At 37.2% G+C, this 20,773-nt stretch overlaps 1 protein-coding gene across 1 annotated transcript in view; it reads right to left on the bottom strand.

Moving 5' to 3' along the window:
- The window catches only part of MAP3K4 (mitogen-activated protein kinase kinase kinase 4), a 50,870-nt gene extending 34,046 nt beyond the window's left edge, over positions 1–16,824 (bottom strand). Inside the window, exons 1-7 of the mRNA XM_010000024.1 lie at positions 16,611–16,824; positions 11,645–13,026; positions 6,712–6,954; positions 3,043–3,189; positions 383–540; positions 240–244; positions 1–18 (exon numbers count right to left, since the gene is read on the bottom strand). The exon at positions 1–18 is cut by the window's left edge and continues 109 nt beyond it. Coding sequence (XP_009998326.1) covers positions 1–18; positions 240–244; positions 383–540; positions 3,043–3,189; positions 6,712–6,954; positions 11,645–13,026; positions 16,611–16,824 — 2,167 coding nt within the window. The remainder of the gene's footprint in view (positions 19–239; positions 245–382; positions 541–3,042; positions 3,190–6,711; positions 6,955–11,644; positions 13,027–16,610) is intronic.
- Between the last annotated feature and the right edge of the window lie 3,949 nt (positions 16,825–20,773).

The following is a 20,773-nucleotide window of genomic DNA, read 5'->3' as shown; positions in this document are numbered from 1 at the left end:
GCAACAGAACTGGTGAAACTTCAGTGTCTTATCAAGGTAAAACCTTAAATTTCTTGCTACTCTGTCCAACATCAGAGAGCTGTGTTGCCACATCTGCCTGCAGAAACAAGCAGCATCTTGGGGGCCCTCAGTTACTCTGTGTGTACAGGGCCAGAAGAAATTAGGACTTAACATAGAAGCAGTCATTTCCATTACAGCTAGAGTAGGTGTGATCTGCACTCACTGCTCCCTATAGCTACAGTCACTGCAACAATCCATAAATTCGTAGAAACTATTAGCTGCTTACCAAAGCCTCAGGAAATGCTCCATCTGGGAACTCTGAACTTGAATACCTACCTGGTATGATCCAATAACATAAGCAGAGTAATTAAATAAAACCTACCAGAATAGTTTTCCAGCTTGAGCTTCACCTCCTCTAATATAAGGAGTTATTTCTTTGGTGAAATTCCATTCTTCCTCCAACAGATTTTTTAAACTATGAGACGCCTGAGGTAACTGCTGTAGCATTTGGATCCAGCTTCGCATGTAATCAAAGTAAACCTGTACATGGAAAGACATAATTTAAACAGATATTGTTACACAGGTGTAACTAAGGACTCTAACTTCTCAAATCAATCTCAATACTATACAATTTGTAGAAAATATTCTTACAAAGTTTCTTCTTTGCTATTACTGAAAATGAGATACATTTCCACATAAAAGGTGCAATTTATGGCTCAGGGAGTAGAAAGTGCTACTGAAGTTTTAACTATTATGTCTCCACAATACTTTCCTGAAAATATTAACAGTTTCACCACCTTGCTTCTTGTGCTGCTGTTCACCATTAAATCAGTGAATAACCACTGCAGGCTGAGTTTTTAAAGCTGAACTATGGAAAAATGTTTCTGAAGTTTTATTAACTGGATTACTCCAAAATGTTTTATCTGAACATATCCTACAGGATATGAGTTAACTGCAGGGATTCTACATTATACCTTGTGATCCTTTATACCAAGTCTTATCCCTCACCTTTACGTACTACTTACTATTTTAAACTAACAGAAAAATCCAGGTAACTACAATTCTTCTTCACTGCTCTTCAGGATCATACTGAATGCAAAAAAATTGTTTTAGTTCAATAACCCTCAATATCAAGCAACTGCCCTTCTCAGAAGTGGTTAAGCTACTTCCTATTGGTTTCAGTTATTTACAGACTACACTGTTATTATGCCAACATCACAGATTAACAGAATGGTTTGGGTCCGAAGAAACCTTAAAGATCATCTAGGTCCAATCTGCCTGCCATTGACAGAGACACCTCCCACTAGACCAGGTTGCTCAAAGCCCCATCCAACCCGGCCTTGAACACTCCCAGGGATGGGGCATCCACAACTTCCATGAGCAACCTGTTTCAGTCTCTCATCACCCTCACAGTAAAGAATTCACTCTTAATATCTATTCTATATATACCCTCTTTCAGTTTGAAACTGTTCCCCCTTGTCCTATCACTACATGTCCCAGCGTTCCTGTAGGCCCCTATAGGTACTGCCAGGCCACTACAAGGTCTCCCTGGAGCTCCAGCTCTCTGACCATCTTCATGGCCCTCCTTTGGACCCTCTCCAGGAGCTCCCTGTTCTGCTTGTGTTGGGGGGTCCAGAACTGGACACTACTCAAAGTAGGGTCTCCCAAGAATGGAGCAGATATGAAAAACCTGGAAATTCCACTCTGGGTTAGGTGACTACTGCATTCTGTCTCAGGCTGTAGCTCCATTCTTGATGTTATTTAATACACTTTTCACTCTCAGCCTAATTCCTCTTTCAGCACCCCTCTTCGCTACCCTGCATGCCTATACGAGGAGTCCACAGGACAACACAAAGTTCCACTCCCGAGCCTTCATTAATCTTGTCTTAACATTCTGTTTTCCCTATCCGTATTTTCAGCCCAGATCACCTCTTCTGCTCTCTTTGCCCATCTGTCCCAATCTTCTGACAATCTTGACCATTCATCCAATTTTTCTTCCCTGATGCTGATGCTACAGTAACCTGCAACTTTGAATAGGCACAAACTGTGATTCTTTTAAGTCTGACACATTTATTCCTATTTACAAAGTCTTGTTACCATCCCTTTCAAGATCTACAAAAAGCAAAGTCATTATATAAGTAAAATTGTGCCAAAGTTCAAGCTTTTGCCACGAAGCACAAAAACTTTACAAATACCTAAAAGAACAGGTAAGGAATTTCAAAATGAACAAGATCAACCATTTTCCTTTCATATAGCCAGGTCATTTTTGCTCGAAGTATCTAGAAATTTCAGATGGTGTTGAAGGCTGGCATGCAGCTTAAGAATCTTTAGGCAAAAAAGTATTTTCATCATTGCTGGCAATGAAAAGCATGTAACAGGAAAATCCATGCATACTCAACAATAGATGGTACCAACAACTTTGCTGACAAAGTCACCACCTCACTAGTGGTGAGGTATTGAGGTCTATCTTGGGTTTGTTGGTTTTCTTCCTCAGAAAAGTGAGGACAGCTCAAACAACTCACAAAAGAATAACAACCAGTCACATCCAAAGGAACAGTAAAGTAAATTTACTAAAGAATATCTCATTTTCTATCTCTTAGAGGCCAAGTGTTTGTCTTGAAAATACTTTGTGTTTAACTTATTGTACTAATGAATATAGATTACAAATAAGACACCAATAATGAATGAATGCAATACCATGATGTTAGTCAAACAATTGTATTTGAGTTTTTTATTCAATATTAAAAAGTTCTCTAAAGCTTAGTTTAAATGTATGGAATTTACAGTTCTATTTATTAATTATTTTATTGTAAACACAGGCAATTTACAAGAACACTGCACCACAGTTCAACAAACAAAAATCAGTATTGTTAAAATACCAAGGCTACTGTGGTACCTTTAAAAATCTATTAAAACAATAAAATTATGTTCAAGTAGCACAATAACAAAAAATAAATATAATAGTACACACCCAACAGGGACAATAGATTTCTATTAGCCTTATTCAGATTAATACACTTACTAAAACTTTTTAAAGCTTACCATTAACATTTTATGCAGGTCCTCTTCAAAAGAATCAATGTTGCAATCAATCTTTTGTAAGTCATCTAATACCTCCCGTAACATAAACTGGTAATATTGTTTCATTAATAGGCCACCCTTCAGAACTTCTTTACACTCTCTCACTAGCTGCAAGAGAAAAGCCCAAAAACTGGCATCAGTCAAGACATTACTCTTAAATTAACCCTGGGAAGTGAAAACTTAATTTGTCAGTCTGGTTTGTCCAAATACCTTATCACTGCATGATTTTCACAGCTTTTAGAAATTAATACAGCCACTTTTCACCAGTGCCAAGTACAGGGGCACGATCACTTCCCTACTCCTCCTATTCCTAATACAGGCCAGGATGCTGTCGGCCTTCTTGGCCACCTGGGCATGCTGCTGGCTCATGTTAAGCTGGCTGTCAACCAGCACCCCCAGGTTCTTTTCTCCTGGGCAGAATTCCAACAACTCTTCCCCAAGCCTGTAGCATTGCATGGGGTTGTGACCGAAATGCAGGATCCTGCACTTGGGCCTTATTGAACCTCATACACTTGGACTTGGCCCATCGATCCAACCTGTTCAGGTCTGTCTGTAGAGCCTTTCTACCTTTGAGCAGATCAATGCTCCCACCCAATTTGGTGTAATCTGCAAACTTACTGAGGGTGCACTAAATCTTCTCATCCTGATCACTGATAAAGATATTGAACAAGACTGGCCCCAAAAGCAAGCCCTGAGGGACACTACTCATGACCAGACACCAACTAGATTTGAACCCATTTACCACAACTCTCTGGGTCCAGCCATCCAGCCAGTTTTCAACCCAGTGAAGAGTACACTTGTATATGCCATTAGTCGCCAGCTTCTCCAGGAGAATGCTGTGGGAACATGTGTTACTACAGGAAACTGTTAATCTATTAGGCTGGCGTCCACGACTCTAAAACCCATACCAGACCTAAAAACAGTTGGTGTTTCATTTGTTGTTTGCCTGGGCATAGCTAACATGATGAGCGAAGCTATCTTTTCAACTGCAGAATCAGTCACTTTTGGTCAAACAGCTGGCACCCCTCCCTGAAAGCTTTCAGCTTTTATTTAATTGGAAGAAATGAGCACAACCACCAACATAGAAGTACACAAAAAGCTAGGACTGTTTCAAATCTACACTAATAAATGCCTTTTCTTTTTTTTTTTTTCAGAAGTCCTTCCAGTGCCCAGTGTGTATTCTTACAAAATTATTATCAGTATCCAGGTCTGACAAGCCCTGATTTTGCTGAGTAATAACTTCACTAAATCAAGAGTCTGAGAGGAAAAGAGGGCTTCATAAATTGTTGGTTGGTAACCTGCTTTTTAAAATCTTCTAAAATGCCTATTCTGGCAAAATAATGTATCAAATAATGGATTCAATGTATGAGAAGCTAGAGTGGCATGAAATCATAAAACAGACAGTGATGTTATTAACATGAGAAGTGTCTTTGGAATCTTTTACAGGCCAGAACATGTTATGCTGTCTTCCCTGCAAGCAGAAGAAACAAGGGTGATATTCTGAACTCTATAGTCTAAAAATTACCAATTTAGGTGAAAAAGAAGGGGAAAAATGTGATTTTTTTATAAGGTAGAAATCAAATAATTACACAGTTATATCCTTATCATGTCATATATTTAAAAATGAATGTGCATTCATTACTCTCCACTCAGTCAAATTGAGGGGGGTGAACAAACCCAGTGTCATGAATTGTTGTTCCTATGTGTATAGTACAGAACAGCTTGGTTTCTATCATGCCTGACCTTGTGGGTTTCATTTGGGGCACTGAGACCTTTACGTGTCTGCTGCTTTTTGGTACCATTTCAAATGTGCAGCAGTACTGTTTGAATGTATCAGGTATGCTTGTCCTGATACTCAACTTATTTATTACTAGCCAGTCAATTCTATTTAAAACAAAAATCTATTTTGCAAGAAAAAGTATACACACAAAAAGAAAACCAGCACAGATTATATGCTTCCTATTGTAGAGAGAAATCTGGGTCAGAGGTACTTCGGTCCAACCTAAAGAGAATCTAATCACGGTATTCCAACACCTAGAAGGTGGTTACAGGGAAAGCGGAGGCACTCCTTTCACAAGGATGCATGGTGACCTGACAAGGTGCAAAAGGCCCTTGTGGGAATCCTTCTCTCCTAACAAGGCTCTAGATAACCTAGTACAGGGCCCAGCTTCCAGAAGGTTGGACCAAAGCATCTCCGACCCAGATTTCTGTCTGATTCTGTAATATTCTGTGAATTTATACAACAAAACAGATGCCTAGACTCTTTTTTGAGCCTGCCCCAGATTTTAGGAATTAGAATTCTTCAGAAAACAAACAGATTTACTTGTGAAATATCATCCACAGCTCCTTTGCCCATTTAGAAATACTGCATGGGACAGCAAACATTTGCTAAATTGAATTCATTTTTTCAATGCAATTAGCAAGACACTACACATCGCCCAAACAGTCTGTAACAAACCTGTTGTTTTCCAGGAAGAAACTGTCATTTTTCTTAATTCAAAGTCCACAAAGAGAATACAAAATGTGAGGGCAAGAAAGTAGCCCCAGTCTCTGGCAAAAAAAGAATTCCTTGTGCTTTACAATACAGTATATACTAGACTGTATTTTACTATGAGTCTTCAGATTGAAATTGTAGGTACTGTGCTTTTGGATACAAGGACATTCAAAATCCTAGTATACCAAGAAAATAAAAAGGGGCAAAACGAGCAAAAAGGGGCAAAAAGGTGGGTAAGTGTGGAGGTGGGGAATAGAGAGGACTGAAACTTATTTGGGACCATAAGGTAACTCAGTAATTGATTTATGACTATTGGATAATTGCAACATGAACTTATAGCCAATTCAAGGGAACATTTTGGTGTTTACCCTTAAAGATCAGCTAATAAAACCCTGATTTGGTTATGCTTGCCAGGGAGCAGGGAGATTACTTCAGACAATTTTACCATGTCCTGGATTAGACTTTGAAAAATGGCATTGATCTCAACAGTCTTCATTGTATCAGGTTACTATCAGAAAATAAATCCTCATACAACATGCTAAACCAGTGACAGGACTGACAAGCTTGAGTTACCACCCACAGAAAACATAAGATATTTATATAAAACAACATGTTGCCAAAGATGATTTTTTTTTTTTTTAATGTACTTTGGTTTTCTTCTTAATTAACTTGCACTATGTGTCTACCACACAATGGCAAAGGTCTTACATTTGCTAAGAAAAAAGGATCAAATCAAAGAAAAAAAAGAAATCTACAGATTCTTAGAACTATGTTGTCTAAGAAACCCAAATATGAGATGTGCTGGACAAGGTTATATAGCTTATAATGTAAATGGAACAAAAACCATTTCACCATTTCATAAATACTTTCACTGGCTGACAATTTTTTAATCACCAGTTTTGATTCCTTTAAGTCTAAATCAGAGATATATATATAACCAGTAGTTTACTATTCAAAAAGGTAATCTCCATATGAAATACAAGACTACTTACACAAGTTATTACATATTTATATATTGTAATTTCCTTAACTAATCCTCTTTATGCCGACAAACTTATCTTGACAAATGACAAAGTGATTTCAAATAGGAAATAAAAAAAACTCAAACAAACCAAAAACAAACAGTTGAAGCAAACCTGTTTAATACTCAAAAGAGATGGTTCCCCAGCAGGTCTTTGTTCCAACCTTAGCTTGAGACATTCATGGATAACATTGAGAAGGACTCGGCAGAGGACCAAGAATGCAGGTTCAAAAGATGGTAAATCCATGGATTTCAGCTCCTCCCATGATACAGTGCTGCATTTTTGCTCACAACAAGGTGGGGAATTTAATAACTGCACATAATCTGAACATGACATGGGATCTGGAAATTCTAAAAACTGTAACAAGAAATAGGAACACGAAAAGGATCCTTAAATTTCTTAGGATTTTGCATTTGTTTAAAACAGCATGCACAAAAGTATGTCTTTAAAAGGAAAGATTGTATTAACTGCCAAATCAACCACAAAAGATTCAGTTTCTCTTTTTTATAAAAAAAGCTAACTTTTTAACTATTTTTTTATTTGAGGATCACCAGACTGAGGAAAACAATTATGGACGCTTGGGAGTGAACACACAACCTCTTACTTTATGTTTCTTTTTTAAAGCATCCATTAAAGCTGGAGATCCCCTTACTGCACAGGAAGAAAATGCTGTTTGAGGTTATGATAAACATACAAGTTAAGCCTAACATAATATATAGGAACATATCTTAAAATATGTTTAAAAATAAATCAAAAGGTCTTACACTAATGACTACACCTAGAGAAAAAAAGTCTGCACTTGGCTATGCCAGCTGAGTAACCTTGTCCCTTTTCAAATATATAGTGCATATACTACACAAAACTCCACATTGTAAAGTTATGCAATACCTGAGAAAGTGTCAGTAGATATATTGAACAAAACTATGGAAAAATAACTCATGAATGTTAAGAAACTGAAAGTGAAACTTAAAATGGAAAATATAAAGAGATAAAGCTGTTGGTTTTTTTCCATTAATGAACTTATTTTTGAAATTAAAATTGCATTTAAATGAAAATACATTTCTAATTAGAGAAAATAATGGAAACCCTTTGAACAAGACACTGTAGATATCTAAACTATACACCTTGTGATAAAATTCCAAGAAAAGTTGAACATGGAGGCACTCTAATGTTTACTTAAAGAAGAAAATCTGGACTGTAATATGCAGCTCTTAAAGATAACATCATCTAAGGATAAAATTTGTTTCAGATTAAGTTGGTTTTATTCTAATTCTCATTACACAGTTGCTATTACACGTGAATATCCTTCACTCACATATCAGACACAACTAGAATTTTTCAGGCTTTTCTTCAGTGCAAAATTTAAATAACATCACTTCAAAGGAAGAGAAAACATTATCTGAAACTAAATGAAATGTTTTAGTGCTGCCTAGAAAGTTAAAATAATTAAGTCACTTTTAAGCTTATTATCTAGCAGAAAATAAAAAAATACTAACAATTGTTTATTCCTTTACACCTACATACACAGTTTTGACATTTGTGGCTACAGCATTGTACAAGCTCTGCTTTTTCAGAAGGGCCACACAAAATTGCAGCTACTGACAAAGTCAGTCTTTTCAGTGCTTTTATTTTTTTAATATTTTGAGGTTTCTCAACTGTCATGCAGGATAGAATAGCATATTCCTTACTGTCTAACACTGGCACAGAACATATTATGCACTGCAGGTTCTTTTAAGTCTTTTATGAAACCCCTAGCTCATTATGCAGGGATAGAAAACATGCATGAGTGGGGATTTCCTCTTATATCTAGTTTAGCTTTCATCACTAGCTTATCTACAGTATAAGAACTAATTTTCTTAGATAGTATATTCATGTATTTTTTTACTAACTCTCTTTTAAAGAAACATGTAGCACAAGAACAGCACCATATTAAAGGCCTTTATGCAAGAAGTTTTCATTAGCAACAGACAATGAAAATGCTACACTTCTTTCTATGCTACTACAAAATATTTAAGAAATACAATCCTCACTGTGATTGTATAGTGTATTGTTGGAAAATTTAGGTCTTACAAAAATATAGAACTAGTCTATGAGCAAAAGTAACACAATGAAATTGAGTAACTGCGTTGTTTAATTTTATAGCATAAGTGATAACAGCACATTACATTAGGGCTTAGTATTAGACAGCTAAGCTACTAGTGTTCAATGTGATAAAGATTGGGCTTCAACAAGCCCAAAATGAAATGTTTTGAGTAACTACCAAATGCTTCTTTAAAAAACCCCAAGAAAACAAAGTCAAAGCCATTTATTGAGATCATACATAAAATCCATACTCAAAAGTGCAGCCAGTTGAATAAAAACCAAACAGAGTACATGGGCTTAAATACTGCTCTAATCAATAACATCTCTGATTTTGTAAACCAGAGTAATTTATTAGCCATTTGCTTTAAGAATCAAATCATACAACTTCTACACAAAAGAGTGCCTAGAACCTTGTTAAAGTATCAGAGCCTATGATGAACCGACCTTGTACTTCAAAAAATGCTAAAAACAGCTATCTGTATAAACAGTTACATATATTAAAATGAAATGAGCATTAAATGTATACAGTGGAAGAAGCCAGAAAGCACATTTCAGATGAAAGTTTTAGCAACAATAGAAAAGAAAGTATGTCCAGAGATTTTGAAGTTTATGTACACACATAAACAGAGTCAAGATACAAAAATAACAGAAGTGACAAGAATTAACAAAACACTAACAGCTCTGGCTGCATACAAATATCAAACTGAATTGCACTAAGAAAACCAAAACACTACTACCAAACTACTGTCAGATGCAATGACCAAGCAATTCAAAACTGTCCCTTCTATTTTAGTTTGATGTCATCTTTTGCTGCAGCAGATATCACTGTTAAAGTATCAGAGCCTATGATGAACCGACCTTGTACTTCAAAAAATGCTAAAAACAGCTATCTGTATAAACAGTTACATATATTAAAATGAAATGAGCATTAAATGTATACAGTGGAAGAAGCCAGAAAGCACATTTCAGATGAAAGTTTTAGCAACAATAGAAAAGAAAGTATGTCCAGAGATTTTGAAGTTTATGTACACACATAAACAGAGTCAAGATACAAAAATAACAGAAGTGACAAGAATTAACAAAACACTAACAGCTCTGGCTGCATACAAATATCAAACTGAATTGCACTAAGAAAACCAAAACACTACTACCAAACTACTGTCAGATGCAATGACCAAGCAATTCAAAACTGTCCCTTCTATTTTAGTTTGATGTCATCTTTTGCTGCAGCAGATATCACACCTCTGTCAAACAGTACTTTCTTTTTTTTTTTTTTTTTTCCCCCCAGTATTCTTTTCATGTTGAGACAGAAAAGAAGTTTGTAATTTTATAACATTCATCTTTAGTCAAAACATAATTTCGTAACATAGGACAAAATTCCAAAGAAAATGTAGGTATTAAAGAAAATGAAAAAAGAAGTCGCAAGGGTAGAGAAGGAGGAAGAGAAGATTCACCTTACGTCTTAGACAAGTCGTCCAACACTAATTCTGTGAACTTGCAGCAAAGACTCTAGCTACTAGTGGTTGTTTTAAGAACACTTCTGAAGTCAAAACACTTGAGCTATTTAGCAATGTATACTAAATATGTATACTAAATGTATACTAAATGCAATGTATTTAGAAAAATAGATTCAAAGTAGTTCCCAATACCCCCAAATTATGGGGTTTTTCAAGTACTTCTGTCCATGTATTAATCTGAACTTTCTATTTAAGTATACGTGGTTTGGGGATACTTTTAATTACTGCAACCAACATCTGCAAGTTTTGCTTAGGCACTTAACTCTTTACGAAAACACAAAGATTTTCTTAATACAAAATTTCCTAGAACACAAGCCAAAACCAAGTTAAGAATACATAAAATTTCAATGAACAGCTTCATTGTTTACAGTGCTATCTACACTAGTAACAGTATGAATAAAAACTTTATCAAAATTAAATAACTTTATAAATATAAATTTATTTATCCTAAAAAAATAACCTCCAAGGGAGATAAACAATGTTCTTTTTGCAAATGTGATGCTCCTTTTGCATAAAGATCAGCAACATGTCAAAGACCACATGTGCTATCCATATTAGAACAGGCATGCTGGCTAAGAAATTCCTTCATCCAGGATCCCTGCTTGGAACCTCCCACACAGTGCCACTTTATCAAAAAGGACAAGTAATCCTTACTACTATTTATTCTTAACATAAATATGCCTACAAGTTAATCAACAGTTTACATTAAGAAATAATATTCTGCCTTGAAAGAATTAGAGACCACAACTTACCATATGAAACTTCAGCTGCTATCCTTCACGTGCTTCTTATTACATAATTTTCTTTTCATTAACTCAGAAACTTACTTAAGAATATAAAATTACCAAAAAAATCCCAACCAAGTAATTAAACTAGGAGCCAGCTGAAGAATGCTACAAACTAACATAACCTGCTTTCATAGATTTCTAAGTTAAGAGACTCCACTCATTTATCCAATATGGCCTCAACCATAACATGCCATCACAGTGCTTCATCAGTCTAGATGAGGAAAAACACAAAACAATACTGACATTTTCATAAAGGGCATCATGCAGAGATACCCAGTCTTGAAGACAAGGAAAATGGCCACTTCCATAGGTAACTGTTCTCACTATTCAACTTCTGTGCCTAATTTTCCATTACATTTTTTTTACTTATGGCTTTAGACATTAGAAAACGTAATGAGCAAAGATGTTACCATAAAAAAAGTCATTTCAATGACAAGCAAGGACAGAGAACTTACTTGTGCTTCACACCAACTCTATTTCAGGCCAAATGACATCCATTTCAGTGGACGTAGATCTTGACTCTTAATCAAACATGCACAATGTTTCAAAAACCAACAAAGCAACCAAACTTTCATAAGATACAAATTCCTCCAGTTTCAGCTAGAAACAATACAGCAGGGAAAGTACTCCTGCTATCCATTTACACTAGTAGCAACCTACCTCCAGCTGGTGATCACTCCTTACCAACGCCATACGGGCCCTTTGCAATGAACCATGCATTAGTTTGTGCAGTCTTAAAATTAGCTTCCTTAACCCCATTTGCTTCAGTGCTTTATCTACAAATGGCCTGTAAATAGAGGTCAAACAGTGTTGGCTGCAGCTTGCCTCAGTACTGCACTCTGGAATAGCCCAAGAGGCAGAGTCATCCTCAGATTCAAGCCTATCAAGCCTCCTTGAAAAATGGTCCTGAAAGTCAAAATTTGGCTTATTAGTAAAACTGTTCTTGATGGCTTGTCTTAGTTCCTCAACATTTTCCTCCGAGATTTGTTCTTCACCATCGCTCTCCTCTGTGCAAGTTCCTGAGGATTCTTTTACTTCTGTGCCCCTATCAACTTCTTCATCCTCTGGATCATTGTCCTTGGATGGTAGAGGAGAAGGAATTTCAAACACTGGCCAGCCAATGTCAGAAAGATTTTTTATGCCCAATACAGTTCCCATAATCCTTAATTTTTGATTTAAGTCTTTTGTAATATTTAACCATAGACAGAGTGCCTGCACTCTGTCTTGGAAGTCCTTTGCAGCATACTTTTCATAGTCCTTTTGAAGAGCCTGCAGAGATGGATAAAGTGCTTCGATATACTCTAGCAGCTCCATTATCCGCTTGACTTGCTCAAATGAGACCCGCTGCCGATGGAGGTGTTCGTGGTAACTTGAGTAACCCAAAGCACTAGTTCCACGTGTTGCTTTGCAAACTCCTTCTCCTGAAGTACCATTGAGACTGGCTCCATTTTTAACACAGGAGAAGCTTCCGTAGTTCACTTTGAAGGTGAGGATTTCATTGATAATATCAGGGATAGCTTGACGGGCTGCATAGAGATAGAGGTCTTGGTCATTAATGCTCCGGCCCGCATGCCAAGCTTGCAGCTCCAGCCAGATCAGTTCATTGGATCGGTTAAGCCAGACAGAAGAGGTGCTTTCCTGTCCTCTTTGCTCCCTGTCCTTTTTCTTTGAGACTGAGGTAAGTTTTAACAAAAGCCGCAGGGTTTCAAAGAATTTTAAGCGATCTGCTGGGCAATCAGTCCTAGAAGTCTGGCGTGCAGTTCTGGGTATTGGCATGGGCACAGAGACTGGAAGCTTAGCATTGCTACAGCCAAGGCTGAGGTAAGGCTTATTGAGATCAACATCTGGAATTGGTTTTTTTGGCAGAGACCCACCAACTGAGTCTAACATAAATGAACACTGCACATTTTTTTTGTGATCTCGTTCTGTTGTCCTTAGGGTGTCTCGGATCTTTTTCCCTTGCTTATAGCTGTGCTCCTCCACATTCTCAACAGTTTTTCCATTGTCTTTATGCACAGATTGAGTTGGCACACTCATCTTTTCTGTAAGAAAAGAAAAATAAAGGAAGAATGTGACTGCAACAAGAATCAAAAAGCAACCTGTATGTAGACTAGCTGCACTCCAGGGATTAGCAGCTGGAACACAAGCTACATGGTCACAGAGCCCCTGCTTATCCAAGAACAGGAAAGACTTTCCAAAAAAAATGGCCGAATACTTACTCTTCTTTTCACTGTTCACTGTGACTCTAAGGATTTTGTGCAGCATATGGCTCATCCATCATTTGAAAAGCAGTAATTTGCTTAGAGTCTTTGCTACTGTGCTCCTCACTATAATGTACAATTAACACCAGAAATACTATTAAGCTTATTTGAAAAAGAGGTCTGTTCAGTGGAACAATAGTATTACTCCCTTTCTATATGAAAAATCACGATCAAGAAAGATCCGAAAGATGCTTCTGGGTGCAAAAGATAGGTAGCGCTATTGCTCAACATTTCAGAACACTGAGCACTTTGTGTTCAATGTTCCCTGTCTTGAACTGCCTTTGAATTCTCAACAACTTGCAAACCACATCCCAGAGGAAAACAAGAAACAGAAAATTTTCATTTGTGCTATTTACTTAGCGTCACACCAATTTTCATGCCAAAATGCTGCTATGATATGTACTTCACTGACTTAATTATCAGATGGCCCTTCATTCTTGTTACATTCTTGTTTTCTGAATAGCTACCAAGCACAGCAGCAGACAACATAAAAATCTAACTCAAACACAGTGGCTCCTCCTGAAATGGAAGCCTATCAGTAACTCTACAAAAACTGCTATGAAATTCACTATCGTTGATCTTAAAATTATCTACTCAAACACTACTATCAGACAGTGGTACTTATCTTCACTGGTACTAACTTGTGAGGTTAAACAGCACACAAGACTAAGTCCTGGTGAGTGTATCAGCTTGAATCACAGAATATTAGGGATTGGAAGGGACCTCTGGATATCACCGAGTCCAATGTCCCTGCCAGAGCAAGAACACCACAGAATCTAAGGTCACTCAGAAACACATCCAGGTGGGTCTTGAAAGTCCTTAGAGAAGACAACTCCACAACCTTTCTGGGCACCCTATTCCAGTGCTCTGTAACCCTTACAGTAAATAAGTTCTTCCTCATGTTGAGGTGGAACTTCCTGTGCTCTAACTTGCATCCATTGCCCTTTGTCTTGTCACAAGGCACAACTGAAAAGAGACTGACCCTTCCTTCTTGACACCCACTCTTCAGATATTCATATACATTAATAAAATCTCCTCTCAGTCTTCTCTCCTCTACACTGAATAGCCCCAGGTCTCCTAGCCTTTCCTCATAAGACAGGTGTTCCAGTCTCTTAATCATCCTCATAGCCCTCCATTTGAGTCTCTCAATTACATCCCTGTCCCTCTTAAACTGGAGAGCGCAAAACTGGACACAATACTCCAGGTGGGGTGTCACCAGGGCAGAGTAGAGCAGGAGAACCTCCCTCGACCTGCTTTGCTTTCCACAGCACAGCTGGCATTGCTGCTAGGAGGCAACAGCTCAAGATGCTACAACAGGCAAGCAGAAGGAAGATAAATTCTGCATGGGTAGGAAAGGAGGAAGATGGAGGAGGTTGGCAAAGATGAAACACACACACTCTCCCCCCCTCCAAACTCAGGTAGATTAGATATGGATCAACTTTTAATAGCACTTTGATGTTAAAAAGGCAAGTTAAAAATACAATTCATTATTAGACATCCAGATTACCCTACCACTTGAATCATTCTTGACAAAGCCCAGGCACAATAATACAGACAGCTTCAAAATCCTTGTGTTTCATCAAATAAACAGGCTCTAATTATTAAAATATATCTGACAATTCTGCAATAAATTACTATGAATGTTGTAACTGTGTAAGTTCCTACTACTAGTTTTATTCTATTTTTCTAAAACAGGCTTAAATAATTTGTAAAACAAGTTCAGCTGTACTAACAAATTTTGTGTTAAAATTACCTTTAGTGCTACATGGTGCAGGCAGGTTCAATGACTAAGCAAAGACATGTTGGTGAGAGAGAGTCCGTGGTAGACTCTGAGTTCTTAAATAGCTCATTAAAAAAATAATTTAAAAATAATAAAATTAACCTGACTAACTCGAGATGGGTAAGAAAGCAGTTCAGAAAGAGGTTCCCCTTCAAGCAGGAAGTTGTGAGTTTCATTCTAAAGGCCAGAGGGGGGCACTCTTTTCATGTAGTCCAAGAAGCGAACACTTCAGTAAGCAAGCACTGCTGGACTGTCATTCCATCCCCTTCGAGCCATAAAAGCCACGCAGGAAACAGAAATATGTCTTAGGAACAACCCTTTGGAAGATGTTTGCATGGGCCCTTCTTTTGTTATGAACTTGCATTCCACAACTCTACATAACTGAAGAAACGATCGTACCCCCTTATTCAAGCTAAACCATTTACCTTCTTCTCCCCTACACTTTACCTTAAAAATGCAATCCTTCCAAATAAAAGCATTTGGTGATAACATTTCCTTTTTCATGTGAAGCAGTTTTTAAAATTGCTTCCAAAAATATTACCTGACAATAGTTAAGCTGCTATAACAACTCTGGCAAATAACCTTGTCTGACACAGTTGTTTTTATCTTACAATAACAACAAAAAACCCCACCACAAACAACAAGAAAAAACACACCAAAGAAAACCAAACCTAAGTATATTCTGTATTCTGAATGAAAATACAACCTACAAGGAATGGCTCCTTTTTGCACCCATCACAAGCTCAGCAAAACCAATAAAATTGCAATTTTATAATTTTTTTTTTTCTTGGACAGGCAGCTTGAAAAGATGCAGCTACTTCATGTTTTTTAAAATTACCTTTTCAACAAGCAATTATGATATTCTGTATCTGCTAAAAATTACAGAAAGAGAATATTACAATTTGTACTTTAAGCTGAAAATGTTTTATTTAATATTAGATACCATTACTTAGTAACATTAGGAAAAAAACAGGTATCAAGTCTTCTTTTTTTTTCCTAGTTAGAATTTTATGACTGAAGCACCAGGAATTGTTTCAGTGACACTAAAGAGTAAAAACTAATCTCTGGAAACTATTTTTCAGTAAAACAGACTATGAAGTGCATAAAATCGGGGCAGAGAAGCAATTACTACAGACCACAGAATTGCAGAAAAAAAAAATTACTGTTAATGTTTGAAGGTATTTTTTTCTAATCTCCTGCTTAAAGCAGGATTTATTTCAAAACTCATTTAGTCTGCTCAAGATCTTGTCTAGTTGGCTGCCCAGTTTTGGCCATCTCCAAAGAGGGAGATTCAACAACCTAACCACCTCTGTGGTAAACTCTTCCCTGTTTGACCACTCTTCATTTAAATTTTTTTTCCTTTCTACCTAAAAGAGTTTTTCCTTATTGCAGCTTATGACAGCTGCTTCCTGTCCTTTCACTGCACATCAGTATCTGGCTCCATCTTCTGTGTATCTCCTCAATCTGTAATGAAGAGCTACTACTATGACCTTATAGTAATTTTTCAGAAAAAAAACAACAAACAAAACAAAACAAAAAAATGCACAAAGAAATCCACAACAACAGAAAAACCCACCACACCTACCTTTCAAAGTAGAGCGGCTAGCAGGTTTCCCAACGTTATTTTTCTGATGCTTTGTTGACATGCGCTTCATCTGGCGGGGTGTACTAGGAGGAGAAGTTCCATAGAAGGTGTCAGTACTTGCTTCATCTGATAATTCCTCAGGGTCAGATTCAGAGATCTTGCAAGTAGCATCTTCTGATTTGCTCTCTTTCCTGTAGAGAACAAGTTTAACCATGATGTTAAAGAATTTTACTTGCAATATCTGTTTAGAAAGCTAATCTATTAAAAAATCCCAACCACAATACCACTAGTATCTGCATGATCTCTTCTGCATGATCAAGTGACACACAGCAACAAAACTACTCTCAGACAGTGAACAACCAAACTTTAGCACATTTTATGCTGTTCACTGATGTATTAGGAAATTTCAAGTTCATACATGGAAACAAACTATTTAAAGACAATCTGTGAACTGTATTATTGCTCCACACATCACAACACATAATTTGAATTCTTCACAAGACTAAAAAAGCCCCACAAAAAAATTACAATCCTCTGGTCAGTTCAGGCTTCAGGGCTCTGTATATGGCAGCAGGACAGGGTTTTACCCTTTCTCCCTATCCCTTTGTACCTATATCTGATGCTTACCTACACAGGGTAAATAAAGGGAAAAAAAAAAGAAAAAGAAAAAGAAAAAAAAAGGAAGAAGGAGGACAGGACACCAAGGCAAAAAACAGTTCCTAACTGATCAAATCCCATGGATAGGCTAGAGCTCAAAGTGTCACCAAGATCTATGCCTCCTCCCACAATATGGGGCCCATTAGCTCATCACAGTCTCATCATCAACACCACTCCCCACTGGTGTCATGGAATTCTCTTGCTTTAACTTACATCTGAGAGAACACACTTTATTTCTGAAGCAGGTGTGCAAATAACACCATTTTGACTATAGTAACAGACATGGAGACAAAGAAACATTTGACCTAAATCAGACAGTGTAAGATCAGTATCAGCACCTGAAAACAGCAATTTTAATTTCACAACATTTTACTTGCTAGTATTTTTAAGGCAAACAAGGAATGTTACTCATGCTCTGGTAGAGTAAGTCTGAGTGTCTGCAGGAAGAAATGTAACAGAATATTACCAGCCAGCAAACTAGCAGTAAGGCTAACAAAAAAATAAAAAATAAAAATAAAAAAGCACAACCAAACCAAACAAAAAACACACCCAACAACAACAAAACAAAAAACAAACAAACCACCAGATACTATTCTTCTTTGCCTTTAGCTATAAACAGGCATAAATACCTTAACATGCAGAACAGTTATGTTCTCTACAAAGCCACAGAAACATTTAGTGTGTGAAGTTACTCTTCTCATATTACAGAGCTTTAAGAAGGCAAACAATTTCACCAACTACTGCAGAAAAACTTCAGAGGCTACCTAAGAAAAAGCACTCAGGTGATACTGTAGCACCACCTGTAGCCTAAGGAGAGCCCTGCAGTGAATCTGGCCATAATGACAACCACACAGAATCACCAATTCATTTAGTCTAGTTTCCTTGCCTTGGGAGATCATGCTGTTAGTGCTTTTTCTGGCAACACAATTTAATTAACCACTATTGTGCAAACAGAACAAAAAAAGTCTTCATTTTTTTTTCCTACAGCTCTTGTGAAAATAGGTGGATGAATAACAGAAAAAAATCTTGCAAAGGCTGAATTTGGAGAGTGAAAGTTAAGTTTACATCTTTATGGAGACTAGAAAAGTTTTAATCCTGAAAACTCTTACAAACAACCCTACTGCAAAAAATCTTCAGGCAGAGCTAACCCCTCTGATTTTGCCAGAGACAAATCAACCACAAGAGACTAAACCACATGAAACAAGAAGTCACTAGTTCCAGTGCTTATGGAACTATTTATTTTTTCAGTGATCTCACTAGCTTGGCAAGGCACAGCGTGGGGTGTTGGTGCTTTTGCAGGGCCTGGCAGAGCAGATCCTGCAGCACTCACATTAGGCCTCAGTTCCAAGGAGTTTTAAACTAGGACAAGTCACCTTGTTATAAAAGACTAGTGAAAACACTGTTTATCTTCTGGTTTTAAGTGAGTAATCTCTTCTAACCATATAATGATCAAACCTCTTCACCAGGCTGAATAAACTGACCTTTAAAGACTGTAAGATGGTTCTTTCCTCAACAGTCACTACCTGTTGCTTTTCCCTCTGACAAGAGGGCATGCTCAAAATACCCTCTGATCTCACATGTGAATTACATACCTAGCTACGCAGCGGGATCCAGTATGACTGACTTCTTTTTTTGTCTGGGCAATTTAGTAAGCTGTTTCATTTGTTAAAAACCATACCAGATTTATCACAAAACATTCAGCACTAGAAGTCACGTCACAAAACCACAATCACGTTCTACAGAATCACTCCTGTTAACAGCTGACAAGACAATCTAACTGGAGCTAGCTGGTCTGCTTAGAGGGAGGAAGGCACAAACTGCAACTTGACTTTAAAAATTCAGCACACTCAGTTTAAGGTTTTTGTGCAAACACTGTACCTCAATTCAAAGCTCAAATCAGTGTCCATGAACACAAAGACCCAGTTTCACTAGTGAAAGCCTTATTGTACAACAATGCACCAGATATATAGGATCTGAACCACATCAGCTTAGTCATGCTCACATCAATTTTTGTTGTCCAGATGACACCAGACATCAGCAGCAGGAACCCTGTGGTATTAAAACCAGTTATAATTTTAACATATTACTGACATAGCATTTGTGATGTTCATGTGCTATTTTCTTTTATGAACTAACCAAAGACTAATTAAATCTGCAAACCTAAATCAAATTATATTATTGGTTATTCCACAGAATTGTTGGTTCCTGAATACTGTTGCAACCAGAGCTGGGAAACAATAGTAGCAAACAAAAAACTGGCTTTAATTAAGAACTGCAGGTTTTCTCCCCCACGGCCTGTGAAAATCATCCTAATCTTAATTAGGCACACACCCAAAAAGTGAAAGCTAGAAGTGTGACAACTGAAGTTACTACTTGCCAAGGACAGTTTAAACCCATGCTTATGAGGAAAACTGGAAGTGCATCATTCTTACATGAGACTATTTACAGGCTGCTCCCAGACTCAATTTTAATGACCAAAATGCTTCTCATCAATTTTACCCTGGTGATAAGAAGCTACTGTAGCCAGGATGCATAATGCAGGATATTGGGAAAGTTGCAAGAGCAGTATGGTAAAAACAAAAGCCAAAATCAAAACAAGAAAAAACACCTTAACAGCTCTGACATACAATGAAAAATAAACAAGCAAGAATGTTTCCAACAAGTAAATACTGTTACACAGAGATGCATTTCACCCAGAATCAGAAAAGACAGAATACATAATTCCTTCAATTTGCATATCTAGATGACAACAGGATTTAGTTTTTTTAAACTAAGCCAAAGTGTTGGCAATGTATCTATAATTCCAGCTTAGTCACAAAAACTGAGATAAATCTTCTAGATTTTCAAAGGCTTACAAACAAAAAGAGGAGAAAGGGAAAACTGAGGTATGAAATTTAAAGCAGCAGGTCAGGGAGCAAAAAGTCTGGCAACTGTTGCTGTTGATGATATTGGCCATGGGACTTTGGAAAAATACAGTAATTTATCATTAAAATTAAATTAACAAATTAAAAGATCAGTGAAGATCACACAGGGACATCTTAACATTAAATAGGCTAAAGGCCCACTGAAGAGTATGATTTGTAACCAGTATAAAATTCTTGCACTTTACACCTATACATGAGAAACATTTTTTAATCTTCCATTTATATCAGCTACCCTTGTTCCTCACAAGCAGGAGTTCAAATGTACTAGGCACTTACATAATTATCTCAGGTTATCATCTGCTTATCATCCCACACACAACTTAAAAGCTTGCTGGGAATCAGAGCAGTAGAGGTCAACTGATCAGACTACAGGCACACAGCAGTCAATCTGTGTTAGGCCAAGACAGCGCAGGACCCAGGATAACCACCCACCAGAACTGTTACAAGGCTGCCCACTCCGCAGGCTGCTGCCACGAGCAGCTTCCTGCAGTTTCAAAGACTTTATACTGTTCACACATCAGTAAGGCCCTTCCTTTCTCAGCATTTCTATGGCACCCTGCCACTTCCTTGGAGACCTGTATT

Source organism: Chaetura pelagica, unplaced genomic scaffold (assembly GCF_000747805.2).
Source record: "Chaetura pelagica isolate M959 unplaced genomic scaffold, ChaPel_1.0 scaffold135, whole genome shotgun sequence".
Taxonomy (NCBI): Eukaryota; Metazoa; Chordata; class Aves; order Apodiformes; family Apodidae; genus Chaetura; species Chaetura pelagica.
The sequence above is the reverse complement of the archived record's forward strand: the minus strand, read 5'-3'. Positions and strand labels throughout refer to the sequence as shown.